Here is a 21,033-nt window from a genome sequence, read left to right as displayed (position 1 = left end):
CGAGTTTAAAAACTCTGGCAGAATAAATCGTACTATTTAATACAAGTTATCTACTATTCTGTAGTTTGTGTTAGGTGGGGTTGCAACGAGTTTAAAAACTCTGGCAGAATAAATCGTACTATTTAATACAAGTTATCTACTATTCTGTAGTGTGTGTTAGGTGGGGTTGCAACGAGTTTAAAAACTCTGGCAGAATAAATCGTACTATTTAATACAAGTTATCTACTATTCTGTAGTTTGTGTTAGGTGGGGTTGCAACGAGTTTAAAAACTCTGGCAGAATAAATCGTACTATTTAATACAAGTTATCTACTATTCTGTAGTGTGTGTTAGGTGGGGCTGCAACGAGTTTAAAAACTCTGGCAGAATAAATCGTACTATTTAATACAAGTTATCTACTATTCTGTAGTTTGTGTTAGGTGGGGTTGCAACGAGTTTAAAAACTCTGGCAGAATAAATCGTACTATTTAATACAAGTTATCTACTATTCTGTAGTTTGTGTTAGGTGGGGTTGCAACGAGTTTAAAAACTCTGGCAGAATAAATCGTACTATTTAATACAAGTTATCTACTATTCTGTAGTGTGTGTTAGGTGGGGTTGCAACGAGTTTAAAAACTCTGGCAGAATAAATCTTACTATTTAATACAAGTTATCTAATTTTAATGAATGGTAAAACGGAACATAAAAGTTCCTTAGCACATTGTACTCTACATTCATACAAACATTGCTATAGGTAGCAGTATATACTTATTAAATTCATAATTGTTTATTCTGTGACTTTTTAGTGACTATAAAAGTAGTTAATTTTAGTATTTTTTTAACTTAAATGAAATTTAATACAAAAGCATTAAATAGTTTAGTTTATTTATCTTAAAATTGTTTTATTTTACTAAATATGCATACGTTGTTGTCTGAGTAGTTATAATTAGCCTACTCCAAAGATTACTTGTAAAATTTCTAGAATAAACATCATTCATTCATTCATTCAGTAAAACTGTATTATGTGATACATAAAAGTTAACTCCAAACGTTATTTTGTGTATTGCACAGTCCCTACTGATTAATAAACAATGTCTTGAGTTGTACGAGAATGTGCAAACACGGATAACCATAGACAAGTTTTACTTATTCCAAATAAAATAATTAAAATACGAGGAATTCTAAACTGGTCCAAGTGTGTTTTTTTATTTAAGAAAAACTAGACATAAAAAAGTGTCCTTTCGTCCTTAAGTCTAACGGTTTGTGTAAAAGATTTTAACTGTTTAAATCATATTATTGTTTTTCATTTCTGCTAAATTGTCTTCAAGCAAAATACAAAATTTTTCTAGTATAAAGTTCGTTCTAGTTTATTTTAAAAAAACATTGTTAAGACACATTAAGAAACTGTAATTTTATTTTTATCATTCTGAACTTTATTGTTTATTAATATACCTGTAGTTTGTCCTACACACAAAACAGTTTCCTTTAAGTGATTCCTTAGTACCGGTACAGCATAATTTGCAAAAACATACTTTTGATATATAAAAATACGTAGAGAATATTAAAATAATTGATAAAAGAATGTAAACAACTCTCAGCAGTACCATGCCGTCATTTGAAAGAACGCATAGCGCCGGTAAAAGTAGAAACGCAATTCACTTACAGACGTGTTGCTGCATTGCGTTTTAGTATTTTGAAGGCGTCTCGACTAATTATTAATGCTATTTAAATAATTTCACTTTCCTTAGTTTGTCTGATCAGTGGCGTAGCAAAGGGGGTCGGCGGGGGCGGGCCGCACCAGGTGTCACCTTTTTTGGGGTGACACCCACCCGGTCTCTCGGTTCAAACAATATACAAACCAACAAACAAAAAATAAATCAATAGCACAAAAATGTCTTTTTCGGGGATTCCTCCACTAGCACTAGCTCAGCTCTATGTATAATTCGGGGATTCCCGCAAAAGAGCCTGACGCTGTCGTGGGGGATTCCCCGTCCCATGCTTGCACTTATTACTTTCGATGGGGTGACACCCAAGATAGCTACGCCACTGTGTCTGTGAAAGGTGAATTATTCATTTAGAGCAAATGTTTGAGATTCGCTAATGTATTTTAAATCTACAAGATTGTATTGTTATGTGGAAAAAGCTCTGTTGCTCCACCGTGCTAAAACATCGTAATGCACTCAACTGTGCACATGATTAGACAATAAGAACCCTCTTTATGTGCTTTACACTGGGATTCTGCTATGTAATCGTGCAAAGCTCTTTTGTAGTCTAATGACAAAACTATACTGGGAGTTCGTTGGAACGTCTTCGCCGTCGACTGTTCTTGGATCTCTTCAAACTAACGTTTATTCCAGATCGTAGGAGTCAAACAGCTGTGCCAGTGTCATGCCAGTTTCTACGCACAAAAACCCTTCCGGCGTTTTTGTGCGTAGAAAGTGGAATAACTGTTTCTTACACAGTAAACATAACACTACCAGAGAGTGTAAGGGCTTAGTATCTACTCACTGAGCGACTGGGGCGAGGTCTTGCTGAGACTGACGTCACTGAGCGAGCTGTTGCGGGAACTGGCCTGGGAGGTGGGTGACTTGCCGGCAGGCAGCGAACACTCCGACCCTCGAGTCCGTGACCGTCGGCTGTAACAGAGGAAACAATCTAGAACCCGCAAGATACACAACAACAGCGAAGGACGAATATATGTTATACTGTCTATACAATACCCTAAACCAATTTTATGTTGTGGATTATTTTGCTATGTGATGTTACTATGTACTAACCAGACATAGTATATACAACAGAGGAAACAATCTAGAAACCCGCAAGATTCACAACAACAGCGAAGGACGAATAGATGTTATACTGTCTATACAATACCCTAACCAATTTTATGTTGTGGATTATTTTGCTATGTGCTGTTACTATGTACTAACCAGACATAGTATATACAACAGAGGAAACAATCTAGAACCCGCAAGATACACAACAATAGCGAAGGACGAATAGATGTTATACTGTCTATACAATACCCTAACCAATTTTATGTTGTGGATTATTTTGCTATGTGATGTTACTATGTACTAACCAGACATAGTATATACAACAGAGGGAAACAATCTAGAACCCGCAAGATACACAACAACAGCGAAGGACGAATATATGTTATACTGTCTATACAATACCCTAACCAATGTTATGTTGTGGATTATTTTGCTATGTGATGTTACTATGTACTAACCAGACATAGTATATACAACAGAGGAAACAATCTAGAACCCGCAAGATACACAACAACAGCGAAGGACGAATATATGTTATACTGTCTATACAATACCCTAACCAATTTTATGTTGTGGATTATTTTGCTATGTGCTGTTACTATGTACTAACCAGACTTAGTATATATACAAACAGAGGAACAATCTAGAAACCCGCAAGATACACAACAACATGCGAAGGGACGAATAGATGTTATACTGTCTATACAATACCCTAACCAATTTTATGTTGTGGATTATTTTTGCTATGTGCTGTTACTATGTACTAACCAGGACATAGTATATACAACAGAGGAACAATCTAGAACCCGCAAGATACACAACAACAGCGAAGGACGAATAGATGTTATACTGTCTATACAATACCCAAAACCAATTTTATGTTGTGGATTATTTTGCTATGTTGTTGTTACTATGTACTAACCAGACATGAGTATATACAACAGAGGAAACAATCTAGAACCCGCAAGATACACAACAACAGCGAAGGACGAATAGATGGTTATACTGTCTATACAATACCCTAACCAATTTTATGTTGTGGATTATTTTGCTATGTGATGTTACTATGTACTAACCAGACATAGTATATACAACAGAGGAAACGATCTAGAACCCGCAAGATACACAACAAACAGCGAAGGACGAATAGATGTTATACTGTCTATACAATACCCAAAACCAATTTTATGTTGTGGATTATTTTGCTATGTGCTGTTACTATGTACTAACCAGACATAGTATATACAACAGAGGAAACGATCTAGAACCCGCAAAGATACACAACAACAGCGAAGGAACGAATAGATGTTATACTGTCTATACAATACCCTAACCAATTTTATGTTGTGGATTATTTTGCTATGTGCTGTTACTATATGTACTAACCAGACATAGTATATACAACAGAGGAAACGATCTAGAACCCGCAAGATACACAACAACAGCGAAGGACGAATATATGTTATTACTGTCTATACAATACCCAAACCAATTTTATGTTGTGTGGATTATTTTGCTATGTGATGTTACTATATGTACTAACCAGACATAGTATATACAACAGAGGGAAAACAATCTAGAACCCGCAAGATACACAACAAACAACAGCGAAGGACGAATAGATGTTATACTGTCTATACAATACCCAAACCAATTTTATGTTGTGGATTATTTTGCTATGTGATGTTACTATGTACTAACCAGACATAGTATATACAACAGAGGGAAACGATCTAGAACCCGCAAGATACACAACAACAGCGAAGGACGAATAGATGTTTATACTGTCTATACAATACCCAAACCAATTTTATGTTGTGGATTATTTTGCTATGTGCTGTTACTATGTACTAACCAGACATAGTATATACAACAGAGGAAACAATCTAGAACCCGCAAGATACACAACAACAGCGAAGGACGAATAGATGTTATACTGTCTATACAATACCCAAACCAATTTTATGTTGTGGATTATTTTGCTATGTGATGTTACTATGTACTAACCAGACATAGTATATACAACAGAGGAAACGATCCTAGAACCCGCAAGATACACAACAACAGCGAAGGACGAATAGATGTTATACTGTCTATACAATACCCTAACCAATTTTATGTTGTGGATTATTTTGCTATGTGCTGTTACTATGTCTAACCAGACATAGTATATACAACAGAGGAAAACAATCTAGAACCCGCAAGATACACAACAACAGCGAAGGACGAATAGATGTTATTATTGTCTATACAATACCCAAACCAATTTTATGTTGTGGATTATTTTTGCTATGTGCTGTTACTATGTACTAACCAGACATAGTATATACAACAGAGGAAACAATCTAGAAACCCGCAAGATACACAACAACAGCGAAAGGACGAATAGATGTTATACTGTCTATACAAATACCCTAACCAATTTTATGTTGTGGATTATTTTTGCTATGTGCTGTTACTATGTACTAACCAGACATTAGTATATACAAACAGAGGAAACGATCTAGAACCCGCAAGATACACAACAACAGCGAAGAACGAATATATGTTATATTGTCTATACAATACCCTAACCAATTTTATGTTGTGGATTATTTTGCTATGTGCTGTTACTATGTAACCAGACATAGTATATACAAACCGCTGCCGTTCACAAGGGATAACCTACAATTGTTAAATATTTATGAATTGAACTATAGAAATAGTTTTGGACCATTTTGTAGCCTACTTCAAACTGTTTGGATTCCTTTTTCTTTCGACGTCACGTCAAGTCAAGTTTTCGTTCACGTCAATTTCGATGACTAGTAATCGAATTTTGAAAGGAAAAATCGTTATAAGAGCAAAGTTATTCCCCTACTAATTAAAAAATTATTAACAAGAAATTTTAAAAATTGTGTGCTGAAGAAGAGATCAGATTGCAGATCTCGAAACGTAGTGTTACTCTTTTGTATTACCGAACGATTGCAAATGTCCAGAAAAATCCTTTGTAGAATTAGTTCGAAATAATTACTCGACGGTTCATATGTTTCTATTTATTTACAACGTTAATTTTAATATAAAGGGGAAGAGTAACTTTTGAAAGTAAAATAAAAATATTTTCAACTCAAAACTTGTATCAAGCATTTAAGGGAAATATTTAAATCCTCAATAAATCGCTGCGTGAATATAATTTTTTTTGGACTGCTTGAAGTATCATTATCAGATTACAGGCAGATAATGTATCTGATGCGAAGAGTACATAAGTAATTATGGCTGAGATTCTTTCCCTATCTGTGTTGCCTATTACAAGTTGATACGGTTACAGTTACCCTTCCAGAATTAGAGTTGTCAGCACAAAAACCTGAGGCGGAATGTCGACCACAGATTCGGTGATGCCACAGACCACACTAACCACCAGCAGCTAGCAGCTAGCAGCCACTTGCTAGCAGACATGTGGCGGACATGTGGAAGCCTCCCACAGGCTCGTAAACCAGTTAGCGCTTCCTGTCACTGCCGCCACTGTTGCCACAATCGCATCATCTCTCGCTCTGTCATTAGCGGCACGCGACCCACAGTCTCCTCTAGCTGCGAATCCATCACTCGATACTTGCGGGGAAACCGTGAACTCATCTCAAGCTACAGTTTCATCCAGATCTCCAGATGTTTGTTACGATCACGTGGCCGCCAGACATTTAAACCAAGCGCTTCTTCGGCCTAGTTTCTTACTGTATAGATCCAAATCCAACCATCAGGCCATAATCAATTTATAAGTAACCCCCAGTTATTTCTTGACGAAGTAATAAAGAGAAGAAGAAGAAAAGAATAAAATGAGACAAAGACGAAGTAATCGTAGTTTTGTATAGTTACATGTTATGTAAGACACTCTCAAAATTCTGTGCTAAGCCTATAAACAGTAACCTCTTCTGCACCCAAGGGAATACTGGTTGATTATATCCGTTTGAATGGACAATAGAAGTTTGTCTTCGACCGGAACAAACAATGTTTTCGAGCGTATGAAAGCTAATAAGTATACATATGAATGCGTGTTTGTAGGTCCCCTAGGCTGTGCTGTATAGGGCGGGTGGAGGGACTCATCTGCAAGGGCAGACATCGTGCCGGTAAGTATTAGCGACTGCTACCACGAAGGTGAGTCTGACTGAGCCTAAAGAGAAAATTGTAACTAGAAAGGCAAGTAACAGGTTATATAAGGTCGTGATTGTCCAACAAAGCATCAGGGGTTACTTGCATAAAGGGTTGCCTGATATACGTATTCCGTCACATGTATGACTAGCCCAAATGGGGAAGTGGGGCCAGAAAGCTAAGTAACATACTGGAGAAGATAGTCCACACTATTTCTACCAAGAATCAGAGGTTAGTTCCCTGAAGGATAAGTAGTTAGGGTTATGTCTAAAGGAGAATTTGCTGACCCCCTAATCTAAGGGAAAGTGCAACCATAATCGAAATAGTGTGAGGAAAGTTGCTATCTCTGAACCAAGCACCAGGTGATACTGCTCTAAAAGGTGAGTCTAAGGAACCATCGTGAATATGAAAGATTACTTGCCCGAAAAGGAAAGTGGAATCAGAAAAGTAGGTAACAGACTACAGAGATTGTGATCTCTCAACCATATCTTTCTCTGTAAATTCACTCGCAATTGAAGACGAATTAGCTCTTACAATACAATAAAAATGTATACGCTTACTTGGAGAACAGTAAATTTATTTTGAAGCAAGCTATGAAACTCGACTTAATTATAATAAATATTTTTATTGATTACAACTTGTGGTGTTTAGAAAGTAGTCTCAATGTTACTGTGTCGACAGAGCGGGTTTCATCACATTTCCGTGATTCTGTGCGAGTAAGAAAACCGAGACAGGAAACAGTTTGACATTAGGACACAGTTGCTACTCGCAACCTCACAACCTGGAACCGATAACAGCGACAAGCCCGATCGATCCATGCAGTGTAAAGTGTTACGTTTCTGTCGCACTGTCTAAGCAGGACTGATGAAACAGTTTGACATTAGGACACAGTTGCTACTCGCAACCTTAAAACCTTACAACCTGGAACCGATAACAGCGACAAGCCCGATCGATCCATGCAGTGTAAAGTGTTACGTTTCTGTCGCACTGTCTAAGCAGGACTGATGAAACAGTTTGCCATTAGGACAGAGTTGCTACTCGCAACCTTAAAACCTTACAACCTGGAACCGATAACAGCGACAAGCCCGATCGATCCATGCAGTGTAAAGTGTTACGTTTCTGTCGCACTGTCTAAGCAGGACTGATGAAACAGTTTGCCATTAGGACAGAGTTGCTACTCGCAACCTTAAAACCTTACAACCTGGAACCGATAACAGCGACAAGCCCGATCGATCCATGCAGTGTAAAGTGTTACGTTTCTGTCGCACTGTCTAAGCAGGACTGATGAAACAGTTTGACATTAGTACAGAGTTGCTACAACAACCTTTACAAACCTTCAACACATGGAACCGTTAACAGCGACAAGCCTCCGATCGATCCCATGCAGTTGTAAAAGTGTTACGATTCTGTCGCCTGTCTAAGGTGGACTGATATGAAAAAGTTTTTTGACATTAGGAAAGAGTTGCTACTTGCAACACTTAAATACCTTAAAAACCTGGAACCGATACAGCGACAAGCACCGATTGATTCTTGTAAAGTGTTACGTTTACTGTCGCATGTCTTTGGAGGACTAATACTTGAAACAGTTTGAACATTAGGAGAAGAGTTGCTACTTGCAACCTTACAACCTTACAACCTGGAAACCGATAAACAGCCGACAAGCCCGATCAGATCCATGCAAGTAAAGTAAAGTGTTTACATTTCTGTCGCATCTGTCTAATGATAAACAGTTTTTGACTTAGAATGAGTTCACTCGCAACCTTAAAGCCGATAAAAGCGAACAAGCCCGATCGATTCCGAGTCATGCAGGTGTAAGTGTTACGTTTCTGTCGCACTGTATAAGGAAGGACTGCAGTTTGACATTAGGAAAGAGTTGCTACGCATCCTGGAACCGATAACAGCGACAAGCCCGAACGATCCATTGCAGTGTAAAAGTGTTTACGTTCTGTTCGTTTCGGTCGCACTGGCTAAGCAAGGGACTGATGAATAACAGTTTGACATTAGGAAAGAGTTGCTTCTTGCCAAACCTACCTTGGAGAACGATAACAGCGAAAGCCCGATCGATCCATGCAGTGTAAAGTGTTACAGTTTCTGTTCGCACTGTCTAAGGTTAGGACTGATGAACAGTTTGTCATTAGGAAAGAGTTTGCTACTCGCAACCTTAAATACTTTACAACCTGGAACCGATAACAGCGACAAGCCCGATCGATCCATGCAGTGTAAAGTGTTACGTTTCTGTCGCACTGTCTAAGCAGGACTGATGAAACAGTTTGACATTAGGAAAGAGTTTGCTACTGCAACCTTAAAAAACCTCACAACCTGGAACGTTAACAGCGACAAGCCCGATCGATCCATGCAGTGTTAAAGTGTGTTTCGTTTCTGTCGACACTGTCTAAGCAGGACTGATTGAAACAGTTTGACATTAGGACAGAGTTGCTACTCGCAACCTTAAAACCTTACAACCTGGATAACCGATAACAGAGACATGCCGATCGATCCATGCAGTGTAAATAGTGTTACGTTTTCTGTCGCACTGTCAAGCAGACTGATGGAAACAGTTTGACATTAGGACAGAGTTGCTGGTGGTGTTAACTCGCAAACCTTAAAACTTTACAACCTGGAACCGATAACAGCGACAAGCCCGATCGATCCATTTGCAGTGTAAAGTGTTACGTTTCTGTCGCACTGTCTAAGCAGGACTGATGAAAACAGTTTGACATTAGGAAAGAGTTGCTACTTCGCAACCTATATCCTTTAAACAACCTGGAACCGATAACAGCGACAAGCCCGATCGATTCCATGCAGTGTAAAGTGTTACGTTTCTGTCGCACTGTCTAAGGAGGACTGATGAAACAGTTTGACATTAGGAAAGAGTTGCTAAATTGCAACCTTAAAACCTTACAACCTGGAACCGATAACAGCGACAAGCCCGATCGATCCATGCAGTGTAAAGTGTTACGTTTCTGTCGCACTGTCTAAGCAGGACTGATAAACAGTTTGGACATTAGGAAAGAGTTGCTACTCGCACCTTAAACCTTACAACCTGGAACCGATAACAGCGACAAGCCCGATCGATCCATGCAGTGTAAAGTGTTACGTTTCTGTCGCACTGTATAAGCAGGACTGATGAAACAGTTTTGACATTAGGACAGTATTGCTACTTGCAACCTTAAAACCTTACAAACCTTGGAACCGATAACAGCGACAAGCCCGATCGATCCATGCAGTGTAAAGTGTGATACGTTTTCTGTCGCACTGTCTAAGCAGGACTGATGTAAAAACAGTTTTGAGACATTAGGGAAAGAGTTTTGCTACTCGCAACCTTAAAACTTACAACCTGGAACCGATAACAGCGACAAGCCGATCGATCCATGCAGTGTAAAGTGTTACCGTTTCTGTCGCACTGTCTAAGACAGGACTGATAAACACAGTTTGACATTAGGAAAGAGTTGCTACTTGCAACCTTAAAACCTTACAACCTGGAACCGATAACAGCGACAAAGCCCGATCGATCCATGCAGTGTAAAGTGTTACGTTTCTGTCGCACTGTCTAAGCAGGACTGATGAAACAGTTTGACATTAGGACAAGAGTTGCTACTCGCAACCTTAAAACCTTACAACCTGGAACCGATAACAGCGACAAGCCCGATCGATCGTCATGCAGTGTAAAGTGTTACGTTTCTGTCGCACTGTCTAAGCAGGACTGATGAAACAGTTTGACATTAGGAAAAGAGTTGCTACTTGCAAACTTTAAAACCTTACAACCTGGACCGATAACAGCGACAAGCCCGATCGATCCATGCAGTGTAAAGTGTTTACGTTTCTGTCGCACTGTCTAAGCAGGACTGATGAAACAGTTTGACATTAGTGTCAGAGTTGCTACTCGCAACCTTAAAACCTTACAACCTGGAACCGATAACAGCGACAAGCCCGATCGATCCATGCAGTGTAAAGTGTTACGTTTCTGTCGCACTGTCTAAGCAGGACTGATGAAACAGTTTGACATTAGGACAGAGGTTGCTACTCCGCAACCTTACTTATACAACCTGGAACCGATAACAGCGACAAGCCCGATCGATCCATGCAGTGTAAAGTGTTACGTTTCTGTCGCACTGTCTAAGCAGGACTGATGAAACAGTTTGACATTAGGACAGAGTTGCTACTCGCAACCTTACAACCTTACAACCTGGAACCGATAACAGCGACAAGCCCGATCGATCCATGCAGTGTAAAGTGTTACGTTTCTGTCGCACTGTCTAAGCAGGACTGATGAAACAGTTTGACATTAGGACAGAGTTGCTACTCGCAACCTTAAAACCTTACAACCTGGAACCGATAACAGCGACAAGCCCGATCGATCCATGCAGTGTAAAGTGTTACGTTTCTGTCGCACTGTCTAAGCAGGACTGATGAAACAGTTTGACATTAGGAAAGAGTTGCTACTCGCAACCTTAAAACCTTACAACCTGGAACCGATAACAGCGACAAGCCCGATCGATCCATGCAGTGTAAAGTGTTACGTTTCTGTCGCACTGTCTAAGCAGGACTGATGAAACAGTTTGACATTAGGAAAGAGTTGCTACTCGCAACCTTAAAACCTTACAACCTGGAACCGATAACAGCGACAAGCCCGATCGATCCATGCAGTGTAAAGTGTTACGTTTCTGTCGCACTGTCTAAGCAGGACTGATGAAACAGTTTGCCATTAGGACAGAGTTGCTACTCGCAACCTTAAAACCTTACAACCTGGAACCGATAACAGCGACAAGCCCGATCGATCCATGCAGTGTAAAGTGTTACGTTTCTGTCGCACTGTCTAAGCAGGACTGATGAAACAGTTTGACATTAGGACAGAGTTGCTACTCGCAACCTTAAAACCTTACAACCTGGAACCGATAACAGCGACAAGCCCGATCGATCCATGCAGTGTAAAGTGTTACGTTTCTGTCGCACTGTCTAAGCAGGACTGATGAAACAGTTTGACATTAGGAAAGAGTTGCTACTCGCAACCTTAAAACCTTACAACCTGGAACCGATAACAGCGACAAGCCCGATCGATCCATGCAGTGTAAAGTGTTACGTTTCTGTCGCACTGTCTAAGCAGGACTGATGAAACAGTTTGACATTAGGAAAGAGTTGCTACTCGCAACCTTAAAACCTTACAACCTGGAACCGATAACAGCGACAAGCCCGATCGATCCATGCAGTGTAAAGTGTTACGTTTCTGTCGCACTGTCTAAGCAGGACTGATGAAACAGTTTGACATTAGGAAAGAGTTGCTACTCGCAACCTTAAAAACCTTACAACCTGGAACCGATAACAGCGACAAGCCCGATCGATCCATGCAGTGTAAAGTGTTACGTTTCTGTCGCACTGTCTAAGCAGGACTGATGAAACAGTTTGACATTAGGAAAGAGTTGCTACTCGCAACCTTAAAACCTTACAACCTGGAACCGATAACAGCGACAAGCCCGATCGATCCATGCAGTGTAAAGTGTTACGTTTCTGTCGCACTGTCTAAGCAGGACTGATGAAACAGTTTGACATTAGGACAGAGTTGCTACTCGCAACCTTAAAACCTTACAACCTGGAACCGATAACAGCGACAAGCCCGATCGATCCATGCAGTGTAAAGTGTTACGTTTCTGTCGCACTGTCTAAGCAGGACTGATGAAACAGTTTGACATTAGGAAAGAGTTGCTACTCGCAACCTTAAAACCTTACAACCTGGAACCGATAACAGCGACAAGCCCGATCGATCCATGCAGTGTAAAGTGTTACGTTTCTGTCGCACTGTCTAAGCAGGACTGATGAAACAGTTTGACATTAGGAAAGAGTTGCTACTCGCAACCTTAAAACCTTACAACCTGGAACCGATAACAGCGACAAGCCCGATCGATCCATGCAGTGTAAAGTGTTACGTTTCTGTCGCACTGTCTAAGCAGGACTGATGAAACAGTTTGACATTAGGAAAGAGTTGCTACTCGCAACCTTAAAACCTTACAACCTGGAACCGATAACAGCGACAAGCCCGATCGATCCATGCAGTGTAAAGTGTTACGTTTCTGTCGCACTGTCTAAGCAGGACTGATGAAACAGTTTGTTTGGAATCTGTAGAAGTAGATGGTTTTAAATGTCGCAGTGAGGAATTTTAGAGGCTTATCAGAATTAAAGTTGAGGGAGGTAGTTACGTCGCCTAAGTATTATAAAGTGTTATTTTATAAAAAGTGGTGCAATTTATTAACAAAATGGGGGAAAATGAAAACTAGCATGGAAGGCTTTCTTTGAAAGCAAGACACTTGTAATAAGTTCCTTTAAGGGGAATGGGAAGAATACAGACTACGAAACTAGTGGTAACGATGTGCCTGATAAGTAGAGCTCAGCTGAGACATGTTTTGGAAGGTTAAATATTTTCGTTCCAAGTGCGGCCCAATTGCGGGGAAAATATATCGTAGTTTTAGTGAAGAGCATGTGAAAGGTGAAATCTAAACATACAAGGAAATTAAATAACTATAACAGGATATATGTAATATCCAAATGACAAAGTTGTGTGGAATGTTGAAAAGTTTCCAACTTCACCAAATCAAAGGAGACTACATATCAAACGAAATTTAAGTGAAAAATTAAAAGAATCGATACATCCTTTTTATACATTTTACAAGATTTTCGCGCAATCATTCACAAACTATTGTTGGTTATGAAATAAAAACATGCCTATCTCCTTAGAACTGCAATTGCAGTTTTTAAATCCGTATCTCATTTTAACAAAATACAGGTATTCAAACTTAATCATTGATATAATTCGCATTGTATTTAATGTAGATTTTACAATTTATTATTATTTTAATTTGACAGTCACAAACATATAATATGTTAAGTGTAAAACTGCAATCGAATACATAAAGCCAAACTGCGAGCTAAAGCCGCTGATCGGTAGTTTTAGCAAACAACTCAATGTTCTACGAACTCATAACAACTCGTTAACTCTGTCTGTGTTTAGCCACAGTCATCTCTAACTGGGATATTAACAACCGCTAGGGTTCAACGGCCAAATGCCGGAGCCGTAATATTGTAGACAACTAACTTTCTTTGATTGACTCTTAAACAGGCCTTTCGTTTGAAGTTCTATCCAGACGTCTAAACCAAACACAGAAATTGTTGAAGTACCCTTGTATCTGACATATTAAACCGAACACAGAAATTGTTGAAGTACCCTTGTATCTGACATATTAAACGAAATTGTTGAAGTACCCTTGTATCTGACATATTAAACCAAACACAGAAATTGTTGAAGTACCCTTGTATCTGACATATTAAACCAAACACAGGAAATTGTTGAAGTACCCTTGTATCTGACATATTAAACCAAACACAGAAATTGTTGAAGTACCCTTGTATTCTGACATATTAAACCAAACACAGAAATTGTTGAAGTACCCTTGTATCTGACATATTAAACCAAACACAGGAAATTGTTGAAGTACCCTTGTATCTGACATATTAAACCAAACACAGAAATTGTTGAAGTACCCTTGTATCTGACATATTAAACCAAACACAGGAAATTGTTGAAGTACCCTTGTATCTGACATATTAAACCAAACACAGGAATTGTTGAAGTACCCTTGTATCTGACATATTAAACCAAACACAGAAATTGTTGAAGTACCCTTGTATCTGACATATTAAACCAATTTTTCCAATTTAAGAGCTGTTTCATGTAACAAAGAGGCTGAGTAAACATCTTTACAAGACGCAATTGTCATAAAACCATTGTTAAGGTTGTGACTGCAGACGTTCTGGAGATTATAATAGATACTGGTGCTATAGTCAAAGATATTGTACATTTATTAACGTGAACTTATTGCTAAATGTACGAGATATACGTTTTTATATTATGTTTCTTACCTCTTGGATTTGAGCGACGTCACATCCCTGAGGGAACGGGTGGACGCGGACTGCGCGTTGGTGAGACTTCTTGTGCTCAACTTCCTGGAGGCTTGCTGGAGAACTGAACTTCTTGCCTGGACAGGAGCCTGGGTGGCCGCAGCTGGAGCCACTGTAATCCCAGCGAACACTTTGCTCTTCACTTCCTTCAACCGGCTCGGCTTCGTCTTCTCTTCTTCTTTTCCCTGAGCGATTTTGTTCATAACGGCGTCCCAGCGTCCGTTCTTCCGTTGAGTCCGTCCCGGTCTTCTGTTCTCCTGATTCTCGTCTTCTACCTCCTTCTTGTTGGTCGAGTTTGACGTGATCATGGTCTTTATTTTGGAGACGACATTTCGTTTCGGCATTTTGTATTTTTTTATTACGTGGTCTTCACGCTTCTTAGCAGAAGGATCTTTTACTTCCACTACCGTTTTCTCGGATAGAACGTCTGTGATATCGGTAGTAGGATTGACAAAAACATCGTCCTCCATGGCGTCATCTATGTTCTCATTACTTTCCATAGGAACCGAGACCGCAAGGTTTCTGATAGTGTTGACTTGTTCCATCAGTAAGTTAGCGAATGCTGCCGGAGAAATCAGGGTTTGACTCATGTCAGATCTTATAGAGGATCCGGTCCTCGTCGATCCCTCGGGGGAGAAGTCTTTTTCGTTTTCGTTCGTTTCGTCAACATTGTTTTCTGTGAGTATTTGACCACCGTCCGAATTCGGCTCTTCTGGTTTTCTTTCCAAGTCAGAATAAATGCCACTCGAATCCATTTCTTCAGTGTTGGGCGTGAAAGCAGGACATCTTTGGTTTCCTTGATTGGACATGTAGACGGAACCTCCCGTAGGATTCTGTGCGCTACCGGATACTCCACCGTAAAGGGTTCCATCGATGACTTGCGCCTTCCTATCCCCTCGTCCCGTCCCCGAACCCATCTGTCCACTCGTATCGTCGTGCATGTCCGCGTCGCTCTCCGTGAAGAAGTCAGAGTCCGTCATGGGGTCCATAGTCTTCACCTTGTTAGCTAGAGGGGAATGGTCAGCACCTCGACTGGCCGGTCTGCTCCATTCACCGTCTCCCTGGTACCCGTTGTCCAGACTAGCGATACTTGTAACTGACGTCACAAAGCTTGTTGGAGGCGGGAGAACGTGTTTCGACGGACCTGCCAACGCTTCTATCTTCCCGTCCACTTTGTCCATAGGCAGATCTTCCAGTGATGGAGTCCGATTAATTCTGATGAATTCCATATTTTCACTGTTGCTTACGGTTTCTGACCCCGGCTCATAAGAGACGGACATGGCCGAAGTCTTTTTAGAAGGATTGCTGTCACTCATTTCCGTGTCTTCAGATATGTCCTTAGCGATCTCTTGTTCCATCAGTTCGTCCTTAGCAACTCTCCTTTCTTTTACATCTTCTGGCTCCTTCATGACAATTTCGTTAGGATATTTCTTTTCCTCGAGACTTCCTTCTCTTTTCGATAGGGTAAGATTGTTGAATAGTTGGCTTTGTGCGTTTTTCGCGACAGAGGCTTCTTCAAATTGCATTTCCAACGAAGAACGTTTTGATCCCCTACGCTGATTGTCGTTTTCTTTGTCATAATCGAGATCTTGTATGAGGAAGGGTACGTCCTCGGTGGAAGGAGTTCTCGGGATATTCGTCTCACTGCAGTTCATAGTGAAATCGTTCATCTGGTCCGGGGTGAGGATGCCGAGGCTGTCGTCGAACTCGAAGCTGCTGTGTTTGCTCAGTTGCAGGGAGACGTGACTGTGGTCGGGCACAGAACTAGAGAGGGCGCGGGCCGAGGGGACCAGGGAGCCGGCGGAGGAAGAGTGTTGCGAGCCGATGGTCCAGTCCCAGATGAGGACGCCGTTGCTGTTAGTGCTGCTCGGGGTCGGAGTGGACGCCTGACTCACGGACTTGACGCTGCCGACTCTCTTGACGGTGGGAGGAGGAGGCGCCTCTTCCTTGATCCAGTCCTCGCCCATGGAGTGCCGCTTGTTCTTGGACACCGCCAGCAGACTGTGTGGACCGGAGTCCGACACCTCACTCACGAATTCTCCCACTTCTTCCTGCACCAGCGCCACCTTGCTGGCGGGAACCAACACGCCGTGCAGCGGGGGACACACGAAGTACCTCACACCCCTCGCCGAACCGTCGTTCAGCCCTATCGGATCATCGAATTCAACCCCACACCAGTAGCCAGGGTCGAGCTCGATCTTTCCCACATAGCGAAGAACTCCTACCTTGTGCCCTGCGACGCATACTCTCCTGCCCAAGTGCGCCTTCGATATCTTCGGCTCGAGACTGTTGACTTCGGTGAGGCTGAAGGATTCTTTAGGTCGGTCGAAGGATTCGAAGAACCTGGTGGGCCTGACGGGTCGCTCGGACGGACAGGACTGGCTGGACGTCTGCAAGAACGCTTTGGACTTGGAAGACTTACTGGGGCCACCTCCGAGAATTCCGAAGAGCTGACGGTGCTTCGAGGAGGAATCGGAGGAAAGATGTGCGCGTACCTTGTTGCTGAGGTTGGCCAGAGGTCGAGAGAAACGGGATAGCGGTTTGGGGTTGCTGCAGAACACGGGGATCCTGCTGTCTGCCGGGGCCTGCAACAGACAACACAAGGAGATTAGATCTGACGAACTAATGCCATCTAATGGGCCTATGTGGAAAATAGGATGTTAAGAAATAATGTACAAGAAACGTCCAGTGAAATATAGAGAGACGTTCAAGAGAGAAACAATTTTTTTCGTTGATGGATATTACTTACAGAATAAAAAATTAGACAGGGATAAACACTAAGCATGGATAGTAACATAATTAAACATGATACTTGATATTAATGTTGTGAATTGTACTTGATGTACGAATTTCAATAGACTTGTAGTGTAATTAAATTGTTAATATTCAATAAAACCAAAGTAATAATGTAATATTGAATATACTATGTTTTCAAGTATAAAAAGTTTGTGAATACTATATTGCTAAATACGAGTATACAACCAAATAAAAAAAAGATTTTGAAGTTGAAGAAGAAGTTCTCGTTAGGTCATCTAAGATAAAGGTTTTAGAACAAGACCTAACAATCCTAACCCAATTTACAGCCGGACCGGGATGAAGTCACCGACTAAAATATCCCAGTTTCTGCTATCGTTGGCCTAATTGTGCAACGACTGCCCAGACTTCTGAGACTTGTGTCAGTTTGTTGTGCTTCCCGTCAACTTTGCTTGTTGGCTTTGCTATGCGAGACTAATCACTTGTTTGGATCACGTCACGGTTTTTTTTGCCGTAGACGAAGATTACAGAATCGTGACTCATCCTTGACTCCTCTGCTCTTTGTCCCACGTGCGATGTGCAGTGTGAAGCTCGCGCGTACCGACATCACAAACCTTACTGTTGAAAGCTATCGTTGAAATCGGTATAAATTCTATGCAGAGTCAAGCAATAGTGAACCCTATAAAAATCTAATAATAGTTGTATATTTTAACCCAATTAAAACCATGGTTTGATTGTTTGGTAAAACATTGTATTTTTAAATTTAATCGGTAATTGTCTCAAATTAATAAATTATTAAGAATTATTAAAAAAATAAATTAAGAACAAACTGACAATATACTAAAAGCAAAATTACTCCTAGCTTTTCTTGTGTTACCAAAAATAAAAACAAACATGACAACCCAAAAGATGCTCAAAAGATTGACATTTTTAAGGCGATAGCAGGGTATTTATAGCGATGAAGAGCTAGGTATCGGTTTCTCATCTTTAAATCAATTCCTCTGCTCGGTTAACGTCAGTATAACTAATGAGGCACTCCCGAGGTGTCGATAGGCTGCTTACAATTCAAGGTCGAGAGGATGATTGAAAACGTACTTTACATATACACTGGTTATACTCTGCTTATACCTTATAGCTTTATAACATAAAAGATTTTATTAAATTTTGGAGATTTTTATTAGATTTTGGGTGGCAGTTTGTCACAAAAGATGCAATTAAAACTTTGATTTAAATTTAATTAATAGCCATTACCATCTAGTTGGAAATAATATTATAATTTTAATAAACGTCAATAGGCATTAACACAGTTTTAAACACAACCAATGATAAAAAAAAGAAGTTAGGACAGAAAATTAGTAAATACATTGCCGTAGGATTTAGTAAAATTCAAGTTATCCGAATCAGATGAGATACAGAGATGTACACAATTCTTATGACTCTCCAAACTGATGTTATCAAAATCTTTGTTTCTTTCATACTTCTCAGGCAATATTGTCTAGTTTACACATTGCACTCTTTCAAAACCCCCATAACAAGGGACCCGTTCCACCACTAGAGACTCTCTGCTCCACAAGATCTGATCCACAAACGATGACGACTGCACAGCCCGAGGTTCGGGCCACACAACGGTCCTCTGTGGCCAAATGAGCAATCCATGGCTATGAATGGCGCTCTGTCCGGAGTCCAAATGTCAAACAACCCATTAGGTCAACTGGGCTCTCAAAATGTCAGAGATCAACAATTCCGAGTCGTGGGCGTCGTTTTGTTAGACAGCCGAATGTCTGGGCTTTTATTGGAGAGGCCAATTGGAACATTTTCCCCATTGCTAGCAAACTACGAGTCAAGTTCAAAGTTTACATGAACATGGACATTGTAGTATCACGCAGCTCAAATTCGGAAAGATCCAATTTCCTCATATTATTGTGAATCATAGTGAATAAAGAACATTTATACTTACTGTATCTCATTGAATAAAATGCGAGAAGGAAGGTAAAATAGCACAAACTCTAGATAAGCCGAGTCAGCGAACTCAATGTATTAAAGTAATATTTTAGATTTGTAGAAATAAAAAGTATGATAAAGGGAGTTTCATTATTATACACCATAGATAACGTTTCGTATCACTTTAGTTCTCTTCAGGACATACTGTGGTGTTGCTAACACATACCAGAAGATTGTCACATTTCCAATTAATTGTATTTTCAATTGATTTTGAGGCGTGATAAGACCTAGTGTTTAATTAGACTCCTAATCACTCAGATTAAAAAATTAACATTCAAATAAAACGAACTGATTAAATAGAATCAATATGTCCCAGATCGTCCTCGAAACAAGAGTGACCTTTACGTCATGACTATCTCCGAGAGTTACCTCATCTAAACGATGTTTACATTTGCATGATCACGCCCACTGTTACTCGATCCCTGACCAGTTGCCGCTGTTTAAAATTCATTGGAACGTCGCCTGGACCGCGATGGAACGTGACGGACGATGGAAGGAAGACGAACAGGGAAGTAGGAGTGCGGAAGGTGTTGAAGGCCCGGGGTCAGACACGCCTGACGGGTTCTGATGGGAGTATGATAATTAGCACCAATCACTTGATCAACAATGGCTAATGAAAACGTCAAAACCTCCGCTGAACGCGGTGATGTGTTGAAAACCTGTAGGCCCCGGCCTGACAGCGGCCTACATCCCGCCGTCACCTGTCCTGTACAGAGTGTACTCGTACACGTACACTGGCAACAATACAGGTACTGATGGTACTGATGGAAGAGGGGTTTTGGGGGTGAAGGATGATCTTCTTGTCTGAATAAAACTCTCCAAATATATGTCGCCTTGTAATGGATACGCGACGAAAGATTGTGTACGTACTTTAAAAATGGAAGTTAAGGAGCTTTCGGGACAGAAAAGCCTAGTATCCCCGTCGTTAGAGCTCTACGTAACATTGTAGCACGCGATTTGGTCACCACTGTGTGGATACTGCTTATACAGAAGCCGTTTCAAATTTCTTCTTATTCATACATTTCAAAATATTCACTTAGTGTATACAGTATAAACTTATTACTATGACTATAGTAAGCAGAATTATGTGGAGGGAATATTACAACATGAAAACAGTAAGATTTAGTTGACTTAACAGATTTTCAAAATAAAATTATTTCATCAGTTTATTTACGGAACCAACAGTCTTATTTTATTGTTGGTTGGCAAGGGTTTTATTGCCTTTTTTATTGACTTCCGGTCACAACCTTTTTTTATCTTATGGCAGAGCAGATGTAGCAGGAGTTATTCCAGTGTCCAGAGTCTATCGGACCTAAGCCAACCCCCGTAATCAGAATTAACTCTAGCGTCCTTCACATAATTGTCAGATGCGTAATCTTAGACTATTTAGCAGTTCGGACGATTAAACACGTTAAACTATTACAGCGTGACAACTGTAGGCCTACACCACTCCAACC

General features: G+C 40.4%; 1 protein-coding gene across 4 annotated transcripts in view; it reads right to left on the bottom strand.

Moving 5' to 3' along the window:
- LOC124356546 overlaps window positions 1–21,033 on the bottom strand; it is a 290,056-nt gene that overhangs the window by 142,404 nt on the left and 126,619 nt on the right. For all 4 annotated transcript variants that reach the window (XM_046807610.1, XM_046807611.1, XM_046807609.1 and 1 more), the window contains 2 exons: window positions 14,783–17,406; window positions 2,487–2,614 (listed from right to left, as the gene is read on the bottom strand). In XM_046807610.1, coding sequence (XP_046663566.1) covers window positions 2,487–2,614; window positions 14,783–17,406 — 2,752 coding nt within the window. The remainder of the gene's footprint in view (window positions 1–2,486; window positions 2,615–14,782; window positions 17,407–21,033) is intronic.

Source organism: Homalodisca vitripennis, chromosome 3 (genome assembly GCF_021130785.1).
Source record: "Homalodisca vitripennis isolate AUS2020 chromosome 3, UT_GWSS_2.1, whole genome shotgun sequence".
Lineage (NCBI taxonomy): Eukaryota > Metazoa > Arthropoda > Insecta > Hemiptera > Cicadellidae > Homalodisca > Homalodisca vitripennis.
The sequence above is the reverse complement of the archived record's forward strand: the minus strand, read 5'-3'. Positions and strand labels throughout refer to the sequence as shown.